We start from the raw sequence: 26,794 nt of genomic DNA, 5'->3' as shown, positions 1-26,794 counted from the left end.
ATCATGGAAAATTTGAAAATTATGCTGGACAAGGCAATTCCTGCTAATTGTCACATTGCAACTCAGGGAGCTGATCCTGACTGCGAAGGTCAAATGTGGAGTGTCTAGGTGTGTGCTTCATAACTGCATGTCACTGTGTTGTTGTTTAATGGTTTATGGTATGATATGGGGCTGTAGTGGTCAGCGACAACCTGTAAAGTGTGCTGAGGCTTGTGGATCAATGTCTAGACATTTTGTCTGTGCATAGCACACTACAAATCACTGCGCTTAAAAAAGATAAATCTACAACATACACTAGGCTTGGGACAAATACCTGGGACCAAATTACTGGTACGGGTAAGGTTACCGAAAAAGTCATTACTGGGTCAGTCCATATGATATCAAGGAGGTCCCCCACCTGACCCCCTCAGATTTGCTTTATATTTTAGTCATATATTGTACCTGTAAAAATATTAAAACCTGCAAATTTGAGGTCTGTAGCTCTTCGGATTTTCTGTGGCAGCCATTTAAAGTTGGAGTATGGGGGTCTAAATTTGGACTCAAAAGTTGCCCTTTAAATAAGTTTCATCTTTGGGAGTCTGTTACTTCTTTACAAAGAGAGAGAGAGGTCTGAAACCTTGTATACACACTAACTGCATGCCCAATTTGTCAAAAAGTAAAAAAAAAAAAATTCTTAAATTGCGTGTTAAGTCACAGGGTCATAAAATATGCAAGAAAAAATTTAATGTTTTGTAAACTGGCAAGTTTAGCCCCCCTAAATTCACATTTTTTGTCATATTAATAATTTTTTGTTGTCACTGATGCTAAATATAGGATAAATACAATACATATCCAAAAAATTGAGGTCACAACTCATTTACATTTCGAACAGCGCCCTCACAAAGATGAAATTTATTGCAAATTCAACATTTTCAGGGGGTCCAAAGTCGATGTGGTCCACCTTCAAAATTTATAAAACATCACTTTTATATGACTACTAGTCTTAAATTACAACTTAGCTAAGTCCCAGTAATTGTCTAGGTTGACTTCATATAAAACGACAAGCCCAAAGTTGACCATTTTCTTATGATTGCATGTACTGCAAATGTGCCGAATTTGGAAGGCTTAAAGTCAAATTGGCCCTAATATTGAAAATAAAATGGAAATTAAAGTAAATAGGGCCAATAACTATGCATCTAGTCATTTATTTTCAATATTGTGGCCATTTTGAATTTTAAACCTTCCGAATTCGCACATTTGCAGTACATACAATCATAAGAAAATGGTCAACTTTGGGCTTGTCGTTTTATATGAAGTCAACCTATAAAATTACTGGGATTGGGCAAAGTTGTACTTTAAAGACTAGTAGTCATAAAAGTGATGTTTTATGAATTTTGAAGGTTGACCACATTGACTTTGGACCCCCTGAAAATGTTTAATTTGCAACTTAAATTTCATCTTTGCGAGGGTGCTGTTCGAAATGTAAATAAATTGTCACCTCTATGTCTTGGATATGCATTGTATTTGTCCTATATATCGCATCAGTGACAACAAAAAAAACAATTGTTATGACAAAAATGTGAATTTAGGGGGCTAAACTTGCCAGTATACAAAACATTACATTTATTTGCATATTTAATGACCCCGTGACACAACGCTAATTACACACATTTATTTTTTTTACTTTTGACAAGTTCGCATGCAATTAATGTGTATACAAGGTTTCAGACCTCTCTCTCTTTCTATTAGGAAGCTACAGGCTCCCAAAGATGAAATTTATTCGAAGGGCAACTTTTGAGTCCAAAGTTAGATTCCCTACTCCAACTTTAAATGGCTGCCACAGAAAATCTATATATTGAAAATAAAATGGAAATAAAAGTAAATAGGGCCAATAACTACGCATCTAATCATTTATTTTCAATATTGTGGCCAATTTGACTTTTAAGCCTTCCAAATCCGGCACATTTGCAGTACATGCAATCATAAGAAATGGTCAACTTTGGGCTTGTCGTTTTATATGAAGTCAACCTAGACAATTACCGGGACTTATCTAAGTTGTAATTTAAGACTAGTAGTCATATAAAAGTGATGTTTTATAAATTTTGAAGGTGGACCACATCGACTTTGGGCCCCCTGAAAATGTTGAATTTGCAATAAATTTCATCTTCGTGAGGGCGCTGTTCGAAATGTAAATGAGTTGTGACCTCAATTTTTTGGATATGTATTGTATTTATCCTATATTTAGCATCAATGACAACAAAAAATAATTAATCTGACAAAAATGTGAATTTAGGGGGCTAAACTTGCCAGTTTACAAAACATTACATTTTTTCTTGCATATTTAATGACCCTGTGACACAACGCAAATTACAGAAATTTTTTTTTTTTTTTTGACAAATTGGGCATGCAGTTAGTGTGTATACAAGGTTTCAAACCTCTCTCTCTTTTTGTAAAGAAGTCGCAGACTCCCAAAGATGAAATTTATTTCAAGGGCAACTTTTGAGTCCACATTTAGACCCACATACTCCAACTTTAAATGGCTGCCACAGAAAATCCGTGAAGAGCTACAGACCTCAAATTTGCAGGTTTTTAATATTTTACAGGTACAACATATGACTAAAATATAAAGCAAATCTGAGGGGGTCAGGTGGGGACCTCCTTGATATCATATGGACTGACCCTACTTGATGTTTACAAGTCTTGTCCTAGTTCTATAAGCTTGCATGAAAAATTCAATGGCACCAATGAGTTATTCCCTAGCCAAAGAACCAAATACAAAAAGCCACGATTCAAACCACTATCTCTTACGCACGACATAACACACGCTCGATCAGATCTTTCGCTATACAGAGTTCTTACAATTATGTAAAAAAGATGACAATTTTTTTGTAATTTGCTTAACTTAAGTACATACAGGTATAACCCCTTAATAAGTTGCATACATACCGTCTCTGAAGATACCAACTGCATATCTGGAAGTTGATGTAGATGTGTTGGTTGATGACAGCACCTGCTTGTCCATCATATTGCTATGAGTACAAACAAAACATGTAAAACTTAACTGTAATAATTGAATGTGAAACATTCCAATACAAACCACATCCATCATTGCTACAAGTACAAACAAACTGTGTAAAACTATTGAATTGTAATAACTAAATGCCAAAAATACCACTGCAAATAACTGGAATAACACACAGATGGTTCATTATCATCCAAATTTTTAAATTATTATGTTGCTTTCAGGACTTTTGCAGTGAGAAATTTTGATTTTGGATACTTAAAGGGATATATATACACGAAAAAAGTTATCACAAACTGCTGCAAAAGAGTGCTTGATTTCGAAGAAGAGCAGTACTATTACACGTATGTCAATAGAACTGTAAAAACGAATATTGGCCAGAAATTCTTAAAGCTGGTAGACAAGCATTTCCCCAAGGGGTCCAAACTGAACAGAATTTTCAACCGCAACAGCGTAAAAATAAGCTATAGCTGCATGAAAAATGTTGGTGCAATTATCAAAGCGCAAAACTCAAAAATAAAACGCAAAATGAAGAAAACCAAAAAAAACCAGTGCAACTGCACTCGCAAATATAAAGGAAATTGCCCCTTAAAAGGGAAATGCTTGTCAGAAGCAGTAGTGTATCAAGCTAACGTCAACTCCAGTAAGGGTTGTAAAACCTATGTAGGCCTTGCTGGGGGTAAATTCAAGGAAAGATATAACAACCATGTTAAATCGTTTACCCACAAAAAAATACGAATTATCTAAACACATTTGGAGTCTGAAGGACAAAAATGTTAAGTATGATATATCCTGGGAAACCATCCGCAAATCAAATATTTTTAGGCGTAAAACGGGTATATGTAATCTATGCCTCGAAGAGAAATTGGCAATCCTTAATAATAAAAAAACCGATCCAAACAGATCGTTAAACAAACGGACTGAATTCATAAGCAAATGTCGACATGGCAACACTGCCAGGAAGAAGAAAAAACCTCCATAGTCATTCGCCTGATGATCGTTTTAGCAACGTGAAACACAGTGTAGCGAGTCCAATACATGCTGTATTGACATACATGTAATAAAGGGATATATAGATCACTTTTGACACCTTTCATCATTGAAAAGACAGTAAAATTTACCTCTGATTGTTTACAAATACCTCTTTAGTTTCACAGACTTTTGCAGCAAGAAATTTGGATATTTTGGGGGCACTGTTAGAGGACAGAGATGCCCGTAGTACCCCAGAAAATATGTCAGAAATCACAGACTCCCAGCAGGGTGCAGGAGCAGCACTAATGTGTAGCCAGAGGGGTAAAGACCTCAACATTGTTGGGATTTGGGCCATATTTGTCAATGATTACCATACATTTTGGGTGCTTTAAAAAATTAATTTAGAGGTTTCACTGATTTGAGAGTTTAGTCCTCTGATGCCATAGACCTAGTATTATTACCTTTCGTAAGTTCTACCACTGCTTCCATGTGCCGTTCCATCCACATTGATAGCTATCTGTTCTCCCTTGCTTTTGGAATAATTTGGGTTGGATGTGTCCAGACCTAACTCTAGTTCCACCTGCAAATAACACAACAATTTGAACAATAATCATTACCTGATGCAAGATTATTTCTGATAGAAATCCTCTAAGACGAAATATCAAATTATCTGTCTAAAATGGTTGCATCCTCAATGTTTATGGAATGACCAATTTCATTGAGATGTAAATAAACATTTTTTGGCTTTGTTGGTGCTTGGCCGCCTATGTTAGTTCATGTTGGGTTTTAGAGCTTTCTACGATACAACCTATCTCACGCATGGAACAGAACCATCAAGCCAATCCCTATCAACTGTCATATGACCAGTCCAGCGGGTCTGTTGCCTGATGAAGTGTGATGGTATCACACACAACCTAGCATTGCTAAAAAAAGTAAGTCCAGTATTTTAATTTAATTCCAAATTTCATGTTACTGTACTACAACTTGATGATTAAGAATATTCATCAATTTATTTACTTCAGGATTCCCAGATCATAGCTAGAAAATTCTTAAACACTTGAGAACGTTCCTGCAATCTCATTGGTTCATTGGTTCTTACCCGTGTAATATGACACAATATCACACAGGTCAGCGCGTGTGCATCAACGCGATACACATGCTTGCTATTTGAACCAATCGGGAGGTGCATAGCAACAACAGGACTGATCGATTTTAAGCCCTAGGTAGTTCCTTATAAAATGTAGGATTTAATTTAATTAAAATTTGTAATACTTTTATCATCTGAACTCTTCTTGTGAACTAAGCAACTTGAATCAAGCTTACCTTCTTCTGTTTGGGTTTGATACGAGCTGCTAAATGTTCAAAGTCATCATAGGGCATACTGGATGGTCTTACTGGGTACTGTATTAAAGAAGAAAGGAAACAAGAGTCATCATAGGGCATACTGGCTGGTCTTACTGGGTACTGTATTAAAGAAGGAAGGAAACAAAAGTCATCATAGGGCATACTGGATGGTCTTACTGGGTACTGTATTTTAAAGAAGAAAGGAAACAAGAGTCATCATAGGGCATACTGGATGGTCTTACTGGGTACTGTATTATTAAAGATGAAAGGAAACAAGAGTCATCATAGGGCATACTGGATGGTCTTACTGGGTACTGTATTAAAGAAGAAAGGAAACAAAAGTCATCATAGGGCATACTGGATGGTCTTACTGGGTACTGTATTAGAGAAGAAAGGAAACAAAAGTCATCATAGGGCATACTGGATGGTCTTACTGGGTACTGTATTATTTTAAAAAGAAGAAAGGAAACAAGAGTCATCATAGGGCATACTGGATGGTCTTACTGGGTACTGTATTATAAAAGAAGAAAGGAAACAAGAGTCATCATAGGGCATACTGGATGGTCTTACTGGGTACTGTATTAAAGAAGAAAGGAAACAAGAGTCATCATAGGGCATACTGGATGGTCTTACTGGGTACTGTATTATTAAAGAAGAAAGGAAACAAGAGTCATCATAGGGCATACTGGATGGTCTTACTGGGTACTGTATTATAAAAGAAGAAAGGAAACAAGAGTCATCATAGGGCATACTGGATGGTCTTACTGGGTACTGTATTATAAAAGAAGAAAGGAAACAAGAGTCATCATAGGGCATACTGGATGGTCTTACTGGGTACTGTATTAAAGAAGAAAGGAAACAAGAGTCATCATAGGGCATACTGGATGGTCTTACTGGGTACTGTATTATTAAAGAAGAAAGGAAACAAGAGTCATCATAGGGCATACTGGATGGTCTTACTGGGTACTGTATTAAAGAAGAAAGGAAACAAGAGTCATCATAGGGCATACTGGATGGTCTTACTGGGTACTGTATTAAAGAAGAAAGGAAACAAGAGTCATCATAGGGCATACTGGATGGTCTTACTGGGTACTGTATTATAAAAGAAGAAAGGAAACAAGAGTCATCATAGGGCATACTGGATGGTCTTACTCGGTACTGTATTATTAAAGAAGAAAGGAAACAAGAGTCATCATAGGGCATACTGGATGGTCTTACTGGGTACTGTATTATTAAAGAAGAAAGGAAACAAGAGTCATAGGGCATACTGGATGGTCTTACTGGGTACCGTATTAAAGAAGAAAGGAAACAAGAGTCATCATAGGGCATACTGGATGGTCTTACTGGGTACTGTATTAAAGAAGAAAGGAAACAAGAGTCATCATAGGGCATACTGGATGGTCTTACTGGGTACTGTATTAAAGAAGAAAGGAAACAAGAGTCATCATAGGGCATACTGGATGGTCTTACTGGGTACTGTATTATAAAAGAAGAAAGGAAACAAGAGTCATCATAGGGCATACTGGATGGTCTTACTGGGTACTGTATTAAAGAAGAAAGGAAACAAGAGTCATCATAGGGCATACTGGATGGTCTTACTGGGTACTGTATTAAAGAAGAAAGGAAACAAGAGTCATCATAGGGCATACTGGATGGTCTTACTGGGTACTGTATTATAAAAGAAGAAAGGAAACAAGAGTCATCATAGGGCATACTGGATGGTCTTACTGGGTACTGTATTATAAAAGAAGAAAGGAAACAAGAGTCATCATAGGGCATACTGGATGGTCTTACTGGGTACTGTATTATAAAAGAAGAAAGGAAACAAGAGTCATCATAGGGCATACTGGATGGTCTTACTGGGTACTGTATTAAAGAAGAAAGGAAACAAGAGTCATCATAGGGCATACTGGATGGTCTTACTGGGTACTGTATTAAAGAAGAAAGGAAACAAGAGTCATCATAGGGCATACTGGATGGTCTTACTGGGTACTGTATTATTAAAGAAGAAAGGAAACAAGAGTCATCATAGGGCATACTGGATGGTCTTACTGGGTACTGTATTATTAAAGAAGAAAGGAAACAAGAGTCATAGGGCATACTGGCTGGTCTTACTGGGTACCGTATTAAAGAAGAAAGGAAACAAGAGTCATCATAGGGCATACTGGATGGTCTTACTGGGTACTGTATTATAAAAGAAGAAAGGAAACAAGAGTCATCATAGGGCATACTGGATGGTCTTACTGGGTACTGTATTATTAAAGAAGAAAGGAAACAAGAGTCATCATAGGGCATACTGGATGGTCTTACTGGGTACTGTATTATTAAAGAAGAAAGGAAACAAGAGTCATCATAGGGCATACTGGATGGTCTTACTGGGTACTGTATTATTAAAGAAGAAAGGAAACAAGAGTCATCATAGGGCATACTGGATGGTCTTACTGGGTACCGTATTAAAGAAGAAAGGAAACAAGAGTCATCATAGGGCATACTGGATGGTCTTACTGGGTACTGTATTAAAGAAGAAAGGAAACAAGAGTCATCATAGGGCATACTGGATGGTCTTACTGGGTACTGTATTATAAAAGAAGAAAGGAAACAAGAGTCATCATAGGGCATACTGGATGGTCTTACTGGGTACTGTATTATTAAAGAAGAAAGGAAACAAGAGTCATCATAGGGCATACTGGATGGTCTTACTGGGTACTGTATTAAAGAAGAAAGGAAACAAGAGTCATCATAGGGCATACTGGATGGTCTTACTGGGTACTGTATTATTAAAGAAGAAAGGAAACAAGAGTCATCATAGGGCATACTGGATGGTCTTACTGGGTACTGTATTAAAGAAGAAAGGAAACAAGAGTCATCATAGGGCATACTGGATGGTCTTACTGGGTACTGTATTATTTTAAGAAGAAAGGAAACAAGAGTCATCATAGGGCATACTGGATGGTCTTACTGGGTACTGTATTATAAAAGAAGAAAGGAAACAAAAGTCATCATAGGGCATACTGGATGGTCTTACTGGGTACTGTATTATTAAAGAAGAAAGGAAACAAGAGTCATCATAGGGCATACTGGATGGTCTTACTGGGTACTGTATTATAAAAGAAGAAAGGAAACAAGAGTCATCATAGGGCATACTGGATGGTCTTACTGGGTACTGTATTATTAAAGAAGAAAGGAAACAAGAGTCATCATAGGGCATACTGGATGGTCTTACTGGGTACTGTATTAAAGAAGAAAGGAAACAAGAGTCATCATAGGGCATACTGGATGGTCTTACTGGGTACTGTATTAAAGATGAAAGGAAACAAGAGTCATCATAGGGCATACTGGATGGTCTTACTGGGTACTGTATTAAAGAAGAAAGGAAACAAGAGTCATCATAGGGCATACTGGATGGTCTTACTGGGTACTGTATTATAAAAGAAGAAAGGAAACAAGAGTCATCATAGGGCATACTGGATGGTCTTACTGGGTACTGTATTATAAAAGAAGAAAGGAAACAAGAGTCATCATAGGGCATACTGGATGGTCTTACTGGGTACTGTATTAAAGAAGAAAGGAAACAAGAGTCATCATAGGGCATACTGGATGGTCTTACTGGGTACTGTATTAAAGAAGAAAGGAAACAAGAGTCATCATAGGGCATACTGGATGGTCTTACTGGGTACTGTATTATAAAAGAAGAAAGGAAACAAGAGTCATCATAGGGCATACTGGATGGTCTTACTGGGTACTGTATTAAAGAAGAAAGGAAACAAGAGTCATCATAGGGCATACTGGATGGTCTTACTGAGTACTGTATTATAAAAGAAGAAAGGAAACAAGAGTCATCATAGGGCATACTGGATGGTCTTACTGGGTACTGTATTATAAAAGAAGAAAGGAAACAAGAGTCATCATAGGGCATACTGGATGGTCTTACTGGGTACTGTATTATAAAAGAAGAAAGGAAACAAGAGTCATCATAGGGCATACTGGATGGTCTTACTGGGTACTGTATTATAAAAGAAGAAAGGAAACAAGAGTCATCATAGGGCATACTGGATGGTCTTACTGGGTACTGTATTATAAAAGAAGAAAGGAAACAAGAGTCATCATAGGGCATACTGGATGGTCTTACTGGGTACTGTATTATAAAAGAAGAAAGGAAACAAGAGTCATCATAGGGCATACTGGATGGTCTTACTGGGTACTGTATTATTAAAGAAGAAAGGAAACAAGAGTCATCATAGGGCATACTGGATGGTCTTACTGGGTACTGTATTATAAAAGAAGAAAGGAAACTAGAGTCAACAGACGCTGAATACAAGCCGCAATTTGACCCCTATAACTTGACCCCTGGGTTACGGATGGGGTCAACTGCTCTTGCACTGTGCTTAGGATGTCATAAGAAATATTCCTGGTGAATTTCAGCTTAATCGGAACTTGTACATGGATTTTGATTTTTTGAAAATTTTTGATTGACCTTTTGACCCCTTTAATGACCTTTGACCTCAATGTAAAAAAAAACCTTATGTACACCGACAAAATGCATTGTTCCAATTTTAATTAAAAAATTCTAACATGTTCAGTTCTTGAGATAAAAATTCTTGAAGTTATTCAGCTAAAAACAGGAAGTGACCCCTTAATGACCTTTGACCCCCAAAATAAAAATACCATGCATACATCAGGGAACACTAATTCATGTATGTTGGTTATATTATTCTGGTCTGTTTACATTTTGAGATAAAAATTTTTTGAACATTTTTGGTTTTTGACCGGAAGTAACCCCTTAATGACCTTTGACCCCAAACCTGTAGGCATCCTAAAGACCCTGGCTAGTAGCAATGCATGTGTGCTAATGGCGACTCTCTGCTATATATTTTGTAAAGACAGTGATTTTTTGAATATTTTAGCTTTCAGACCGAAATGACCCCTTAATGACCTTTGACCTCAATTCTTTTAGGAAGTTTTAAGCACTGCCACATGTTGATTCATATGCATGAGTCACATGATCATTGCATGAAATTTGTGGAAGGAGTAGCATTTTTGTGAAATCACATTTTTGACCATTATAGCTAGGTCAAAGGTCACAGCGAGGTCAAAGTCAAATGGAAGGTTTGGCCTAGCCCAGTGGTCATTTGGGTCAACTTTGGTTGAAATCTGTCAATCTTTGCGGAGCTACATGCAGTTGATTGCGGTTGCCAGAAGAAAGAAGAAAGAACTAGAGCAACTGTGCCCCTTGCAAGGGCACGAGGTAAGTTAGGCGTATGACTGTGATGACATCACACAGCAATACTGTGCAACGTTAAATTTGACCCGACCTTTGTCTTCGGTTGACCTTTTCGGTTTCATATTCTGAGCAACGTTAAATTTGACCTCGGATGACCTTTTTCGGTTTACACTCCCCAAGTGTTAGGGATCATTTGCCGCAAGTTGCAGCCTGATCGAGCAACTTTAAATTTGACCTGACCTTTGAACTTGGATGACCTTTCCAGTTTCATACTTCTCAAGTGTCAGGATTATTTTCCCCAATTGCAGCCCAATCAGAGCAACTTTAAATTTTACCTGACCTTTGACCTCGGATGACCTTTGCGGTTTAATACTTCCCAAGTGTCAGGGATCATTTCCCCGACTTACAGCCCAATTGGACCAACTTCAAATTTGACCTGACCTTTGACCTCACATGACCTTTGCGGTTTCATACTCCTCAAGTGTCAGGGATCATTTTCCCAATTGCAGCCCAATCAGCAACTTTAAATTTGACCTGACCTTTGACCTCGAATGACCTTTTGCGGTTTAATACTTCCCAGGATCATTTCCCCACTTACAGCCCAATTGGAGCAACTTCAAATTTGCCCTGACCTTTGACCTCACATGACCGTTGTGGTTTTATACTCCCCAAGTGTCAGGGATCATTTCCCCGACTTACAGCCCAATTGGAGCAACTTTAAATTTGACCTGACCTTTGACCTCACATGACCTTTGTGGTTTTATACTCCCCAAGTGTCAGGGATCATTTTCCCGACTTACAGCCTAATTGGAGCAACTTCAAATTTGACCTGACCTTTGACCTCACATGACCTTTGTGGTTTTATACTCCCCAAGTGTCAGGGATCATTTTCCCCGACTTACAGCTCAATTGGAGCAACTTTAAATTTGACCTGACCTTTGACCTCACATGACCTTTGTGGTTTTATACTCCTAAAGTGTCGGGGATCATTTTCCCTGACTTACAGCCTAATTGGAGCAACTTCAAATTTGACCTGACCTTTGACCTCACTTGACCTTTGTGGTTTTATACTCCCCAAGTGTCAGGGATCATTTTCCCCTGAGTTACAGCCCAATCGGAGCAACTTGTAATTTGACCTGACCTTTGACCTCACATGACCTTTGCAGTTTAATGCGGTCATATTTCAACATTTTACTTACCCCCCATTATTTACCATTATTAAGCCATCTGTAGAAACTATAAAGTGGGAATTTTTGATTTTCATAAATGCATCATGGGAAGGCATGATGCAGTTTTAGCCAAGATATCACCCCCCCACACACACACACACCCACACCCCAACCAGTTCCGATACATTTCTTCAAGAAAGAAGAAAAGTACGTGTGTGCAGTACCAGTGCAGCACAAAAGCTTTTATAGTACTAATACCACTGCATCACTAACCTCACAATATTCAGATCAAATCTGATTGAATGAAGCCTATTTCACAACCACATCAGTTCGGGGGCACTGCTAATTCAAAGACGTCTCTGATATCAAAGACTCTTCAGTGCCGAGTCACCTGACAGTATCATAATTCAAAGACGTCTCATAAATCACATACTCCCTAGTCTCAAAACCCAGCCGCAAACGATATTGTGAACGTGAACTGGCACAACGGGAATAATTTTGCGAGTAGGCCTAATCAGCATGATCACAGGGTTGTAGCTAGCCCAAGTGCCTGCTAGCTCCTGCTAATTTTACTATCCAATTTATGAATTAAATCGCGGGCTCGGGATACACTCTTTCTAGTGAACGTGAGAAATCGGAGAATGCTAAAAAATGTTGCTCTTTTTCATAATTGAGCTTAAATGCTGCAGAATAACTTTGCTCCCTCGGCGACATTTTGCAGACTTTCAATTCTCCGGACACATCAAAACTGTTTATTGGTTATTTTCGGAGCATATATTTTTTTACAGATTTCCAACTGGCTTAGGGGAAAACTGGGGTAATTGTGGCCCCCTTTTGCATTTTTACCATGTAATTCTTTAAGTATGAACTGGAGAAGTAAAATTTCTGCATGAGTGGATAGAGGCAATGGGTACCTATAAGATGTGATAAATATAATTGGAAAATATATTGCAATTTGCATAATAATTAACATGTTTTAGGGGCCACAATTACATGTGGCCCCTGAACAAAATAAAGAATTTAAAGAGTATTGTGAATCCAGTTCTTCCTGATAACTATTAATAACATGTTTTACAGTGATTGCGATAATTCTAGGCCATTTGGACTGGTTTATTTACCAGAAAAGGGCATTTTAAGGCATTTTGTAAAATACTTGTTATTATGCTAATTTTTGCATGCCGAAACTGCGGCCGGATCTGACTGTTCATTATACTTCCTTGTTTTGACTTGAAAACATACTAAATATGTCTTTTTTTGTTTCAATAATGACACCAAATGGCTAATTTGATTAACATATTAACAGATTAATGACCAAAATAGCTTTTTAGGGGGTCAGATGCAAGTAATTTGCTTAAGACATGAACAGGGGCCACATTCCCAAGCCGGGTATTACATAATATGCAAATTTAGCTCATTAAATAAACAATTTTTTTATAAAATTGTTATATCAATGGGAACTGTTATGATTACCTTTCATGTCAAACACATACAAAATAGTCAGTGATACAACCAATAAGAACCAAAAAAAAAAAAAAAAAGTGGACTTGCCACTTTTTTAGAGCCATTTATGATGTCGCTCCGCTAATTAGACCCCCCCTCATAAAAATTTTAATGCTATTTGAATATTTTTTCACCAAACATAAAGACCACTCTTTCATACAATACAAAGTTACGTCACCTAGACCAATGCTTAGTATAAAGACACCCTGATAAAGACAAAGGGGCCACAATTACCCGGGGCCACAATTACCCCAGTCTCCGCCTATATTTAACACTCGTGCTCAATAATTCCTTCAATTCAGCCTAAGTTTAGGCTTTTCTGTTTTGCTTGAGGGGATGTGCTATAATAGGCCTATAGTCATTATATCTATGAAAGATAGGCCTATAATTCCTAACAAATTTCCTGCGGACCTGACTTCTGCATGGGTATGAACCTGCTCAATTAGGCCTATATGGATAAATGCAAGTTAGCCTTTTCTTTTTTGACGGAGAAGGGTGCCTGAGGGGGATGTGCTCTCTCTGAAGTTGGAGAATTATTTTCAAAAAGTTATGAAAGGCACAATCAAGTCATTTGGTGTAAAGTTTACACTTATTATTCAGTATTATTTTGGGCATAACAGATCAACGGACCCGACTTGTGAGGGGAATATTATCCTCAAACTAAAAGCCAATTGGTGCATCATTTTGCATTAGGCCCCTATTATTAACTTATTTTTCCGACCATCATGATTAAGCATAGCCTATAGGCCATATAACCATGTCATGATAATGCATAATATGTATTTTAGAATGGATTTCCAGTGGATGCGACTTCCGTCACAAATTTCAAGCATGAACATAATTATGATGCGCAATGACTCAGAACGTGGCGTACTCTTCCTCTTTTCTTCTTGTTTTCTTCCTTGTTTTCTTTCCACTTTTCCCCCTTCGTTTGCCTAAAAATCCTCGGATATTGAAATGAGCCTGGGTGGCTGTGGCAAAACAAAATTTTCAACCCAGTTTTGCTAATATTTTGTCCTGATTTTTGTAACATTTTCGTTCCGGTATTATTGGCAGTTATTTTTTATATGTTTTCAGTTGTCGGGTTATTTCTTTCAATTTTTGGGAAATCAGACCGAAAAAGTAGACCTTTTTCTTTTCCCTCTTTTCCGCCCTTCAATTTTTTAGGGGGCACTATCCTGCCCCACTGGCTAAGCCCAGGCCCGTGACGCAGAGTGGGGCCGTGCGGTGAGGCAAAAGTCCTCAAAAAAATCCTAATTTACGACCATAGTGAGCAAAAAAATATGTTTTTTACGCTTTTTTAGTCAAAAAAAGGTCCAAAGTTTGTGAAGAAGGTCCACTTTTTACAAAATCGCCACCTGGAAAAAAAAGAAACACTTTTTCAAAATCAGCACCCCGCAAAAAAAAAACCGGCCTGGCTATGCCACTGCTCTATCGCTCCCCTTCCTCTCCCTCCCTCTCCCTTCTCTCTTTCTCTCTCTGTCTCCCTCATTTTTTTTAAAGACCCGGGGCTGCAGGTTTTACCGTAATTTGTTGATCTATTTTGAGCCACCTAATCATAACATAAGTTTTACATAACCCTACCCCTATCAATAAAATACAAGTGTCCATATTTCTCCGAATTCATCCCATGCACGTGTGCAAGAGTCAGGCCACGAGGTTATAAGCCTGAACGTTTCCGTGAGGGCCTACCATTTTTCAAGTCATTTTTGAATATATTTTTGAAAAGTTGCCGCCACAATGCGTGCCAAAAATCGCTCCCCTCCCCTCGTTGACCGGCCAAAATTCATTGTTCCTCCTTTTTTTGCCTTGCCAAAATATTCACTCCCCGTGACTTGTGATTTTTGTTACTTCAAAACGTTGGATATGGCTCGATTTTGCCAATCTAAGTGTTTTCTGGGACCATTTGTCAGAATTTGCACAGATAGATATGATGTTTGCACAGGCAGATATTTGCTAAACATAGGAAAGCATATTCCGATACAGTCACCTTCTTTCCGATATGCTGCATCTAGCCCCAAACTGTAAAAAAAAAGCCACGGACGTATGTGATATCACAGACCCCATTATGTGAAATCACTGACCCGTCTTTGATATCAGAGACGTCTTTGAATTAGCAGTGCCCCCGAACTGACATGTAATAGCTTCTAATACCATTGCCATCTCTACATGTACATGTACAAACAACTGCAATCACACCTATTTAAAGACATGACTATCTCAAGCAATGCATAATACTGTTGTAGCTGTTTATATCTAGCATACAGGCATCACATCACAAGTTACACTCAAGATATGTAACAAAATTGGCATCTGAACATACCTCAGTTTGTTTCAGTGTGAATCGCCCACTTGCGGTTTCACACACCCCAACTGGGCTGTTCCAGTTGAAATTCATACAACCTCTCCGGAAGACATTATCTTAATCTCCCACACAGGGCGTGTGAATTTCGAATGGGCCTACCTCAATGGGTGACTCCGTTTGTAATATTCACTCCCTGTGTGGACGATTCCCGTCATGTCTTGCATGAAGGGTGTATGGATTGCAGTTGGAATAGCCAAAATTTACATGTTTTGATGTATGGATTGCAGCTGCAATAGCCAGGCGGCGACTGGTATGATAGAGCCGCAACTTGTGAAACCGCCTCGGCCGTGATGACATTTTCCACACGGTTGACGATGGAAATTTACTGAATTTAGAGAATGCACGGCATTCACCACCTAGCACTAGACCAATTGAGACGAAAATTTACACGTTTTGAAGCACAGACAGCAGAACCATTGCCTGTGGTTATTTCTGGTTTATCAAAACACTAGACTAGATGTCTCCATGTTTTGCCCCTAATTATAATGGGGGTGCGGCACATATGAGGCAAAACTGACCATTTCGGACCCCTGTGACCCCCTGGATGACCTCCGATATTAAAACATTTTAAGACTTTTGTAGCCACCTACCCAATACGGCTTGGGTATGCATTTGGTCGAAATCCGATCACGGATGTAGCACAAGTAGTAAATTGTGAGAAAGAAAGAAAGAAAGAAACAGCAACTAGAGCAACTGTGCCCTTTGCAAGGGCACGAGGTAAGTTAGGCGTATGACTGTGATGACATCATCACGCAGCAATACTGTGCAACGTTGACCTTTTCGGCTTCATATTCTGAGGAACGTTAAATTTGACCTCGGATGACCTTTTCGGTTTTACACTCCCCAAGTGTTAGGGATCATTTGCCGCAAGTTGCAGCCTGATCCGAGCAACTTTAAATTTGACCTGACCTTTGAACTTGGATGACCTTTCCAGTTTCATACTTCTCAAGTGTCAGGGATTATTTTCCCAGTTGCAGCCCAATCAGAGCAACTTTAAATTTTACCTGACCTTTGACCTCGGATGACCTTTGCGGTTTAATACTTCCCAAGTGTGAGGGATCATTTCCCCCGACTTACAGCCCAATTGGACCAACTTCAAATTTGACCTGACCTTTGACCTCACATGACCATTGTGGTTTTATACTCCCCAAGTGTCAGGGATCATTTCCCCGACTTACAGCCCAATTGGAGCAACTTTAAATTTGACCTGACCTTTGACCTTACATGACCTTTGTGGTTTTATACTCCCCAAGTGTCAGGGATCATTACCCCCGACTTACAGCCTAATTGGAGCAATTTCAAATTTGACCTGACCTTTGACCTCACATGACCTTTGTGGTTTTATACTCCCCAAGTGTCAGGGATCATTTTCCCCGAGTTACAGCCCAATCGGAGCAACTTGTAATTTGACCTGACCTTTGACCTCACATGACCTTTGTGGTTTTATACTCCCAAAGTGTCAGGGATCATTTTCCCCGACTTACAGCCTAATTGGAGCAACTTCAAATTTGACCTGACCTTTGACCTCACTTGACCTTTGTGGTTTTATACTCCCAAAGTGTCAGGGATCATTTCCCCGACTTACAGCCTAATTGGAACAACTTCAAAATTGACCTGACCTTTGACCTCACTTGACCTTTGTGGTTTTATACTCCCAAAGTGTCAGGGATCATTTTCCCCGACTTACAGCCTCATTGGAGCAACTTCAAAGTTGGCCTGTCCTTGTGCCTCACATGACCTTTGTGGTTTTATACTCCCAAAGTGTCAGGGATCATTTCCCGACTTACAGCCCAATTGGAGCAACTTTAAATTTGACCTGACCTTTGACCTCACATGACCTTTGTGGTTTTATACTTCCCAAGTGTCAGGGATCATTTTCCCCGACTTACAGCCTAATTGGAGCAATTTCAAATTTGACCTGACCTTTGACCTCACTTGACCTTTGTGGTTTTATACCCCCCAAGTGTCAGGGATCATTTTCCCCGACTTACAGCCTCATTGGAGCAACTTCAAATTTGACCTGACCTTTGACCTCACATGACCTTTGGTTTTATACTCCCAAAGTGTCAGGGATCATTTTCCCCGACTTACAGCCTCATTGGAGCAACTTCAAATTTGACCTGACCTTTGACCTCACATGACCTTTGTGGTTTTATACTCCCAAAGTGTCAGGGATCATTTTCCCGACTTACAGCCTAATTGGAGCAACTTCAAATTTGACCTGACCTTTGACCTCACTTGACCTTTGTGGTTTTATACTCCCCGGTGTCAGGGATCATTTCCCCGACTTACAGCCCAATTGGAGCAACTTTAAATTTGACCTGACCTTTGACCTCACTTGACCTTTGTGGTTTTATACTCCCAAAGTGTCAGGGATCATTTTCCCCGACTTACAGCCTAATTGGAGCAACGTCAAATTTGACCTGACCTTTGACCTCACTTGACCTTTGCGGTTTTATACTCCCTAAGTGTCAGGGATCATTTTCCCCGAGTTACAGCCCAATCGGAGCAACTTGTAATTTGACCTGACCTTTGACTTCACATGACTTTTGCGGTTTCATACTCCCCAAGTGTCAGGGATCATTTTCCCCGAGTTACAGCCCAATCGAGCAACTTTAAATTTGACCTGACCTTTGACCTCACATGACCTTTGTGGTTTAATGCGGTCATATTTCAACATTTTACTTACCCCTCACCCCTTATTCACCATTATTAAGTCATCTGTAGAAACTATATAGTGGGATTATTGATTTTCATAAATGCATCATGGGAAGGCGTGATGCAGTGTTAGCCAAGATATCACCCCACACACACACCCCCACACCCTATAGCCATCAGTGGAAATGATGTAGCTGTTTATATCTAGCATACAGGCATCACATCACAAGTTACACTCAAGATATGTAACAAAATTGGCATCTGAACATACCTCAGTTTGTTTCGTGTGAATCGCCCACTTGGGGTTTCATACACCCCAACTGGGCTGTTCCAGTTGAAATTCATACAACCTCTCCAGGAAGACATTATCTTAATCTCCCACACAGGGCGTGTGAATTTCGAATGGGCCTACCTCAATGGGTGACTCTGTTTGTAATATTCACTCCCTGTGTGGACGATTCCAGTCATGTCTTGCATGAAGGGTGTATGGATTGCAGTTGGAATAGCCAAAATTTACACGCTTTGATGTATGGATTGCAGCTGCAATAGCCAGGCAGCGACTGGTATGATAGAGCCGGCAACTTGTGAAACCGCCCGGCCGTATGACATTTTCCACACGGTTGACGATGGAAATTTACTGAATTTAGAGAATGCACGGCACTCACCACCTGGCACTAGACTAATCCAGACGAAATTTTACACGTTTTGAAGCACAGACAGCAGAACCATTGCCTGTGGTTATCTCTTGTTTATCAAAACACTAGTCTAGATGTCTCCATGTTTTGCCCCTAATTATAATGGGGGTGCGGCACATATGAGGCAAAATGACCATTTTGACCCCTGTGACCCCCTGGATGACCTCCGATATTAAAACTTTTTAAGACTTTTGTAGCCACTTACCCAATACGGCTTGGCTATGCATTTGGTCCACATCCGATCACGGATGTAGCACTAGTAGTCAATTGTGAGAAAGAAAGAAAGAAAGAACTAGAGCAACTGTGCCCTTTGCAAGGGCACGAGGTAAGTTAGGCGTGATGACTGTGATGACATCATCACGCAGCAATACTGTGCAACGTTAAATTTGACCCGACCTTTGTCTTCGGTTGACCTTTTCGGTTTCATATTCTGAGCAACGTTAAATTTGACCTCGGATGACCTTTTCGGTTTTACACTCCCCAAGTGTTAGGGATCATTTGCCGCAAGTTGCAGCCTGATCGAGCAACTTTAAATTTGACCTGACCTTTGAACTTGGATGACCTTTCCAGTTTCATACTTCTCAAGTGTCAGGGATTATTTTCCCCGAATTGCAGCCCAATCAGAGCAACTTTAAATTTGACCTGACCTTTGACCTCCGATGACCTTTGCGGTTTAATACTTCCTAAGTGTCAGGGATCATTTCCCTGACTTACAGCCCAATTGGACCAACTTCAAATTTGACCTGATTTTTGACCTCACATGACCTTTGCGGTTTCATACTCCCCAAGTGTCAGAGATCATTTTCCCCGAATTGCAGCCCAATCAGAGCAACTTTAAATTTGACCTGACCTTTGACCTCGAATGACCTTTGCGGTTTAATACTTCCCAGGGATCATTTCCCCCCACTTACAGCCCAATTGGAGCAACTTCAAATATGACCTGACCTTTGACCTCACTTGACCTTTGTGGTTTTATACTCCCCAAGTGTCAGGGATCGTTTCCCCGGCCTCACAGCCCAATTGGCGCAACTTCAAATTTGACCTGACCATTGACCTCTCAGGACCTTTGTGGTTTTATACTCCCAAAGTGTCAGGGATCATTTTCCCGACTTACAGCCTAATTGGAGCAACTTCAAATTTGACCTGACCTTTGACCTCACTTGACCTTTGTGGTTTTATACTCCCAAAGTGTCAGGGATCATTTTCCCGCTTACAGCCTAATTGGAGCAACTTCAAAATTGACCTGACCTTTGACCTCACTTGACCTTTGTGGTTTTATACTCCCAAAGTGTCAGGGATCATTTTCCCGATTTACAGCCTAATTGGAGCAACTTCAAATTTGACCTGACCTTTGACCTCACATGACCTTTGTGGTTTTATACTCCCAAAGTGTCAGGGATCGTTTTCCCGATTTACAGCCTAATTGGAGCAACCTCAAATTTGACCTGACCTTTGACCTCACTTGACCTTTGTGGTTTCATACTCCCCAAGTGTCAGGGATCATTTCCCCGACTTACAGCCTAATTGGAGCAACTTCAAATTTGACCTGACCTTTGACCTCACATGACCTTTGTGGTTTTATACTCCCAAAGTGTCAGGGATCATTTTCCCCGACTTACAGCCTAATTGGAGCAACTTCAAATTTGACCTGACCTTTGACCTCACTTGACCTTTGTGGTTTTATACTCCCCAAGTGTCAGGGATCATATTCCCCGACTTACAGCCCAATTGGAGCAACTTTAAATTTGACCTGACCTTTGACCTCACATGACCTTTGTGGTTTTATACTCCCAAAGTGTCAGGGATCATTTTCCCCGACTTACAGCCTAATTGGAGCAACATCAAATTTGACCTCACCTTTGACCTCACTTGACCTTTGTGGTTTTATACTCCCTAAGGGTCAGGGATCATTTTCCCCGAGTTACAGCCCAATTGGAGCAACTTGTAATTTGACCTGACCTTTGACCTCACATGACCTTTGCGGTTTCATACTCCCCAAGTGTCAGGGATAATTTTCCCGAGTTACAGCCCAATCGAGCAACTTGAAATTTGACCTGACCTTTGACCTCACATGACCTTTGTGGTTTAATGCGGTCATATTTCAACATTTTACTTACCCCCCCCCCCCCCCTTATTCACCATTTTTGCGTCATCTGTAGAAACTATATAGTGGGATTATTGATTTTCATAAATGCATCATGGGAAGGCGTGATGCAGTTTTAGCCAAGATATCACCCCCCCACACACACACACACACACCACACACACCCCTATAGCCATCAGTGGAAATGATGTAGCTGTTTATATCTAGCATACAGGCATCACATCACAAGTTCCACTCAAGATATGTAACAAAATTGGCATCTGAACATACCTCAGTTTGTTTCGTGTGAATCGCCCACCTGCGGTTTCATACGCCCCAACTGGGCTGTTCCAGTTGAAATTCATACAACCTCTCCGGAAGACATTATCTTAATCTCCCACACAGGGCGTGTGAATTTCGAATGGGCCTACCTCAATGGGTGACTCCGTTTGTAATATTCACTCCCTGTGTGGACGATTCCAGTCATGTCTTGCATGAAGGGTGTATGGATTGCAGTTGGAATAGCCAAAATTTACACGTTTTGATGTATGGATTGCAGCTGCAATAGCCAGGCAGCGACTGGTATGATAGAGCCGGCAACTTGTGAAACCGCCCGGCCGTATGACATTTTCCACACGGTTGACGATGGAAATTTACTGAATTTAGAGAATGCACGGCACTCACCACCTGGCAATAGAAGCGAATCCAGACGAAATTTTACACGTTTTGAAGCACAGACAGCAGAACCATTGCCTGTGGTTATCTCTTGTTTATCAAAACACTAGACTAGATGTCTCCATGTTTTGCCCCTAATTCTAATGGGGGGTGCGGCACATATGAAGCAAAAATGACCATTTTTGACCCCTGTGACCCCTGCATGACCTCCGATATTAAAACATTTTAAGACTTTTTGTAGCCACTTACCCAATACGGCTTGGCTATGCGTTTGGTCCACATCCGATCACGGATGTAGCACTAGTAGTCAATTGTGAGAAAGAAAGAAACAAACAGCAAGAAAAAAATAAGTTAGGCTGCACGCCTAACTTAACTAGAGCAACTGTGCCCTTTGCAAGGGCACGATGTAAGTTAGGAGGATGACTGTGACGATCTGATCCAGCAGCAACACTGCTGAATGGATAGTATTAATTTTAATAAGACTGTTTCATTAATTGCCGTTTTAATATACCTTGATCGTGGAAAGGCTGGTATTTTGAAAACTTGACCTTTGACCTCTGTATGACATCCTTAATGACCTTAAATGAATTTTAAAATATTTAAAACATGTTAAGAATGTCATAAGGATCATTGCATTTAAATTTCAGCTCAATTGAAACATTTTGAAAACTTGACCTTTGACCCCTTATTTCCCTTAATGACCTTAAATGAATTTCAAAATATTTTCAACATGTTTAGAATGTCATAAGGATCATTGCATTTAAATTTCAGCTCAATTGAAGCATTTTAAAAACTTGACCTTTGACCCCTTTATGACCCCTTAATGACCTTAAATGAATTTTAAAATATTTTTGAAATGTTTAGAATGTGATAAGGATCATTGCATTTAAATTTCAGCTTAATTGGAGCATTTTGAAAAACTTGACCTTTGACCCCTTTATGACCCCTTAATGACCTTAAATAAATTTTAAAATATTTTAAACATGTTTAGAATGTCATAAGGATCATTGCATATAAATTTCAGCTCGATTGGAGTATTTTGGGTTAAAATGACCTTTTTTTTACCCCTGTGACCCCTTGGATGACCTCTGACTTTAAACAACCCATAACTTTTGTAGCCAGCTACCCAATACTGCTTGTGACTGAGTTTGGTCGAAATCCGATCAAGGATGTGGAAGTAGTAGCAAATTGTGAGAAGAAAGAAGAAAGAAAGAAAGAATTACAGCCTAATTGGAGCAACTTCAAATTTGACCTGACCTTTGACCTCACTTGACCTTTGTGGTTTTATACTCCCAAAGTGTCAGGGATCATTTTCCCCGACTTACAGCCTAATTGGAGCAACTTCAAAATTGACCTGACCTTTGACCTCACTTGACCTTTGTGGTTTTATACTCCCAAAGTGTCAGGGATCATTTTCCCCGACTTACAGCCTCATTGGAGCAACTTCAAATTTGACCTGACCTTTGACCTCGCATGACCTTTGTGGTTTTATACTCCCAAAGTGTCAGGGATCATTTTCCCCGACTTACAGCCTAATTGGAGCAACTTCAAATTTGACCTGACCTTTGACCTCACTTGACCTTTGTGGTTTTATACTCCCCCGTGTCAGGGATCATTTCCCCGACTTACAGCCTAATTGGAGCAACTTCAAATTTGACCTGACCTTTGACCTCACTTGACCTTTGTGGTTTTATACTCCCTAAGTGTCAGGGATCATTTTCCCAGTTACAGCCCAATCGGAGCAACTTGTAATTTGACCTGACCTTTGACCTCACATGACCTTTGCGGTTTCATACTCCCCAAGTGTCAGGGATCATTTTCCCCGAGTTACAGCCCAATCGGAGCAACTTTAAATTTGAACTGACCTTTGACCTCACATGACCTTTGTGGTTTAATGCGGTCATATTTCAACATTTTACTTACCCCTCACCCCCTTATTCACCATTATTGCGTCATCTGTAGAAACTATATAGTGGGATTATTGATTTTCATAAATGCATCATGGGAAGGCGTGATGCAGTTTTAGCCAAGATATCACCCCCCACACACACACACACACACCCACACCCTATAGCCATCAGTGGAAATGATGTAGCTGTTTATATCTAGCATACAGGCATCACATCACAAGTTACACTCAAGATATGTAACAAAATTGGCATCTGAACATACCTCAGTTTGTTTCGTGTGAATCACCCACTTGGGGTTTCATACACCCCAACTGGGCTGTTCCAGTTGAAATTCATACAACCTCTCCGGAAGACATTATCTTAATCTCCCACACAGGGCGTGTGAATTTCGAATGGGCCTACCTCAATGGGTGACTCCATTTGTAATATTCACTCCCTGTGTGGACGATTCCAGTCATGTCTTGCATGAAGGGTGTATGGATTGCAGTTGGAATAGCCAAAATTTACACGTTTTGATGTATGGATTGCAGCTGCAATAGCCAGGCAGCGACTGGTATGATAGAGCCGGCAACTTGTGAAACCGCCCGGCAGTATGACATTTTCCACACGGTTGACGATGGAAATATACTGAATTTAGAGAATGCACGGCATTCACCACCTGGCAATAGACGAATCCAGACGAAGTTTTACACGTTTTGAAGCACAGACAGCAGAACCATTGCTTGTTTATCAAAACACTAGACTAGATGTCTCCATGTTTTGCCCCTAATTATAATGGGGTGCGGCACATATGAGGCAAAAATGACCATTTTTGACCCCTGTGACCCCTGGATGACCTCCGATATTAAAACTTTTTAAGACTTTTGTAGCCACTGACCCAATACGGCTTGCCTATGCGTTTGGTCGAAATCCGATCACGGATGTAGCACTAGTAGTCAATTGTGAGAAAGAAAGAAAGAAAGAAAGAAAGAAACTAGAGCAACTGTGCCCTTTGCAAGGGCACGAGGTAAGTTAGGCTGATGATTGTGACGATCTGATGAAGCAGCAATACTGTGCTGGATAAGATAAGGATCATTGCATTTAAATTTCAGCTCAATTGAAGCATTTTGAAAATTTGACCTTTGACCCCTTTAATCCCCCCTAATAACCTTAAATGAATCTTAAAATGTTTTTAAAATGTTCAGAACATCATAAGGATCATTGCATATAAATTTCAGCTCAATTGGAGCATTTTGAAAAACTTGACCTTTGACCCCTTTATGACCCCTTAATGACCTTAATTGGATTTTAAAATATTTTTTAAATGTTTAGAATGTCATAAGGATCATTGCATTTAAATTTCAGCTCAATTGGAGCATTTTGAAAAACTTGACCTTTGACCCCTTTATGGCCCCTTAATGACCTTAAATGGATATCAAAATATTTTTAACATGTTTAGAAAGTCATAAGCATCATTGTATTAAAATTTCATCTCAATTGGAGCATTTTTCAGTTAAATGACCTTTTTTGACCCCTGTGACCCCTGGATGACCTTCGACGTTAAAAAACCCCATAACTTTTGTAGCCATATACCCAATACTGCTTGTGACTGAGTTTGGTCGAAATCCGATCAAGGATGTGGCAGAAGAAGCAAATTGTGAGAAAGAAGAAAGAAAGAAAGAAACGCAAAGAAAGAAATAAGTTAGGCTGCCCGCCTAACTTAACTAGAGCAACTGTGCCCTTTGCAAGGGCACGAGGTAAGTTAGGCGTATGACTGTGATGACATCATCACGCAGCAATCCTGTGCAACGTTAAATTTGACCCGACCTTTGTCTTCGGTTGACCTTTTCGGTTTCATATTCTGAGCAACGTTAAATTTGACCTCGGATGACCTTTTCGGTTTTACACTCCCCAAGTGTTAGGGATCATTTGCTGCAAGTTGCAGCCTGATCGAGCAACTTTAAATTTGACCTGACCTTTGAACTTGGATGACCTTTCCAGTTTCATATTTCTCAAGTGTCAGGGATTATTTTCCCCGAATTGCAGCCCAATCAGAGCAACTTTAAATTTTACCTGACCTTTGACCTCGGATGACCTTTGCGGTTTAATACTTCCCAAGTGTCAGGGATCATTTCCCCCGACTTACAGCCCAATTGGACCAACTTCAAATTTGACCTGACCTTTGACCTCACATGACCTTTGCGGTTTCATACTCCCCAAGTGCCAGGGATCATTTTCCCCTCGAGCTGCAGCCCAATCAGAGCAACTTTAAATTTTACCTGACCTTTGACCTCGAATGACCTTTGCGGTTTAATACTTCCCAGGGATCATTTCCCCAGACTTACAACCCAATTGGAGCAACTTCAAATTTGCCCTGACCTTTGACCTCACATGACCGTTGTGGTTTTATACTCCCCAAGTGTCAGGGATCATTTCCCCCGACTTACAGCCCAATTGGAGCAACTTTAAATTTGACCTGACCTTTGACCTCACATGACCTTTGTGGTTTTATACTCCCAAGTGTCAGGGATCATTTTCCCCGACTTACAGCCTAATTGGAGCAACTTCAAATTTGACCTGACCTTTGACCTCACTTGACCTTTGTGGTTTTATACTCCCCAAGTGTCAGGGATTATTTTCCCCGAGTTACAGCCCAATCGGAGCAACTTGTAATTTGACCTGACCTTTGACCTCACATGACCTTTGTGGTTTTATACTCCCAAAGTGTCAGGGATCATTTTCCCCGACTTACAGCCTAATTGGAGCAACTTCAAATTTGACCTGACCTTTGACCTCACTTGACCTTTGTGGTTTTATACTCCCAAAGTGTCAGGGATCATTTTCCCTGACTTACAGCCTAATTGGAGCAACTTCATAATTGACCTGACCTTTGACCTCACTTGACCTTTGTGGTTTTATACTCCCCAAGTGTCAGGGATCATTTTCCCCGCTTCGCAACCCAACGGGAGCAACTTATAATTTGACCTGACCTTTGACCTCCACATGACCTTTGTGGTTTTATACTCCCAAAGTGTCAGGGATCATTTTCCCCGACTTACAGCCTAATTGGAGCAACTGCAAATTTGACCTGACCTTTGACCTCACTTGACCTTTGTGGTTTTATACTCCCAATGTGTCAGGGATCATTTTCCCCGACTTACAGCCTAATTGGAGCAACTTCATAATTGACCTGACCTTTGACCTCACTTGACCTTTGTGGTT

At 40.0% G+C, this 26,794-nt stretch overlaps 1 protein-coding gene across 1 annotated transcript in view; it reads right to left on the bottom strand.

The window, feature by feature from the left end:
• Window positions 1–26,794, bottom strand: part of LOC140164268 (DNA-directed RNA polymerase III subunit RPC5-like) — a 105,748-nt gene that overhangs the window by 58,030 nt on the left and 20,924 nt on the right. The window contains exons 3-5 of the mRNA XM_072187537.1: window positions 5,297–5,374; window positions 4,435–4,553; window positions 2,926–3,008 (exon numbers count right to left, since the gene is read on the bottom strand). Coding sequence (XP_072043638.1) covers window positions 2,926–3,008; window positions 4,435–4,553; window positions 5,297–5,374 — 280 coding nt within the window. The remainder of the gene's footprint in view (window positions 1–2,925; window positions 3,009–4,434; window positions 4,554–5,296; window positions 5,375–26,794) is intronic.

The sequence above is a fragment of the Amphiura filiformis genome, chromosome 11 (genome assembly GCF_039555335.1).
Source record: "Amphiura filiformis chromosome 11, Afil_fr2py, whole genome shotgun sequence".
NCBI classification, from domain to species: Eukaryota; Metazoa; Echinodermata; class Ophiuroidea; order Amphilepidida; family Amphiuridae; genus Amphiura; species Amphiura filiformis.
This window is presented reverse-complemented; position numbering and strand designations above follow the sequence as displayed.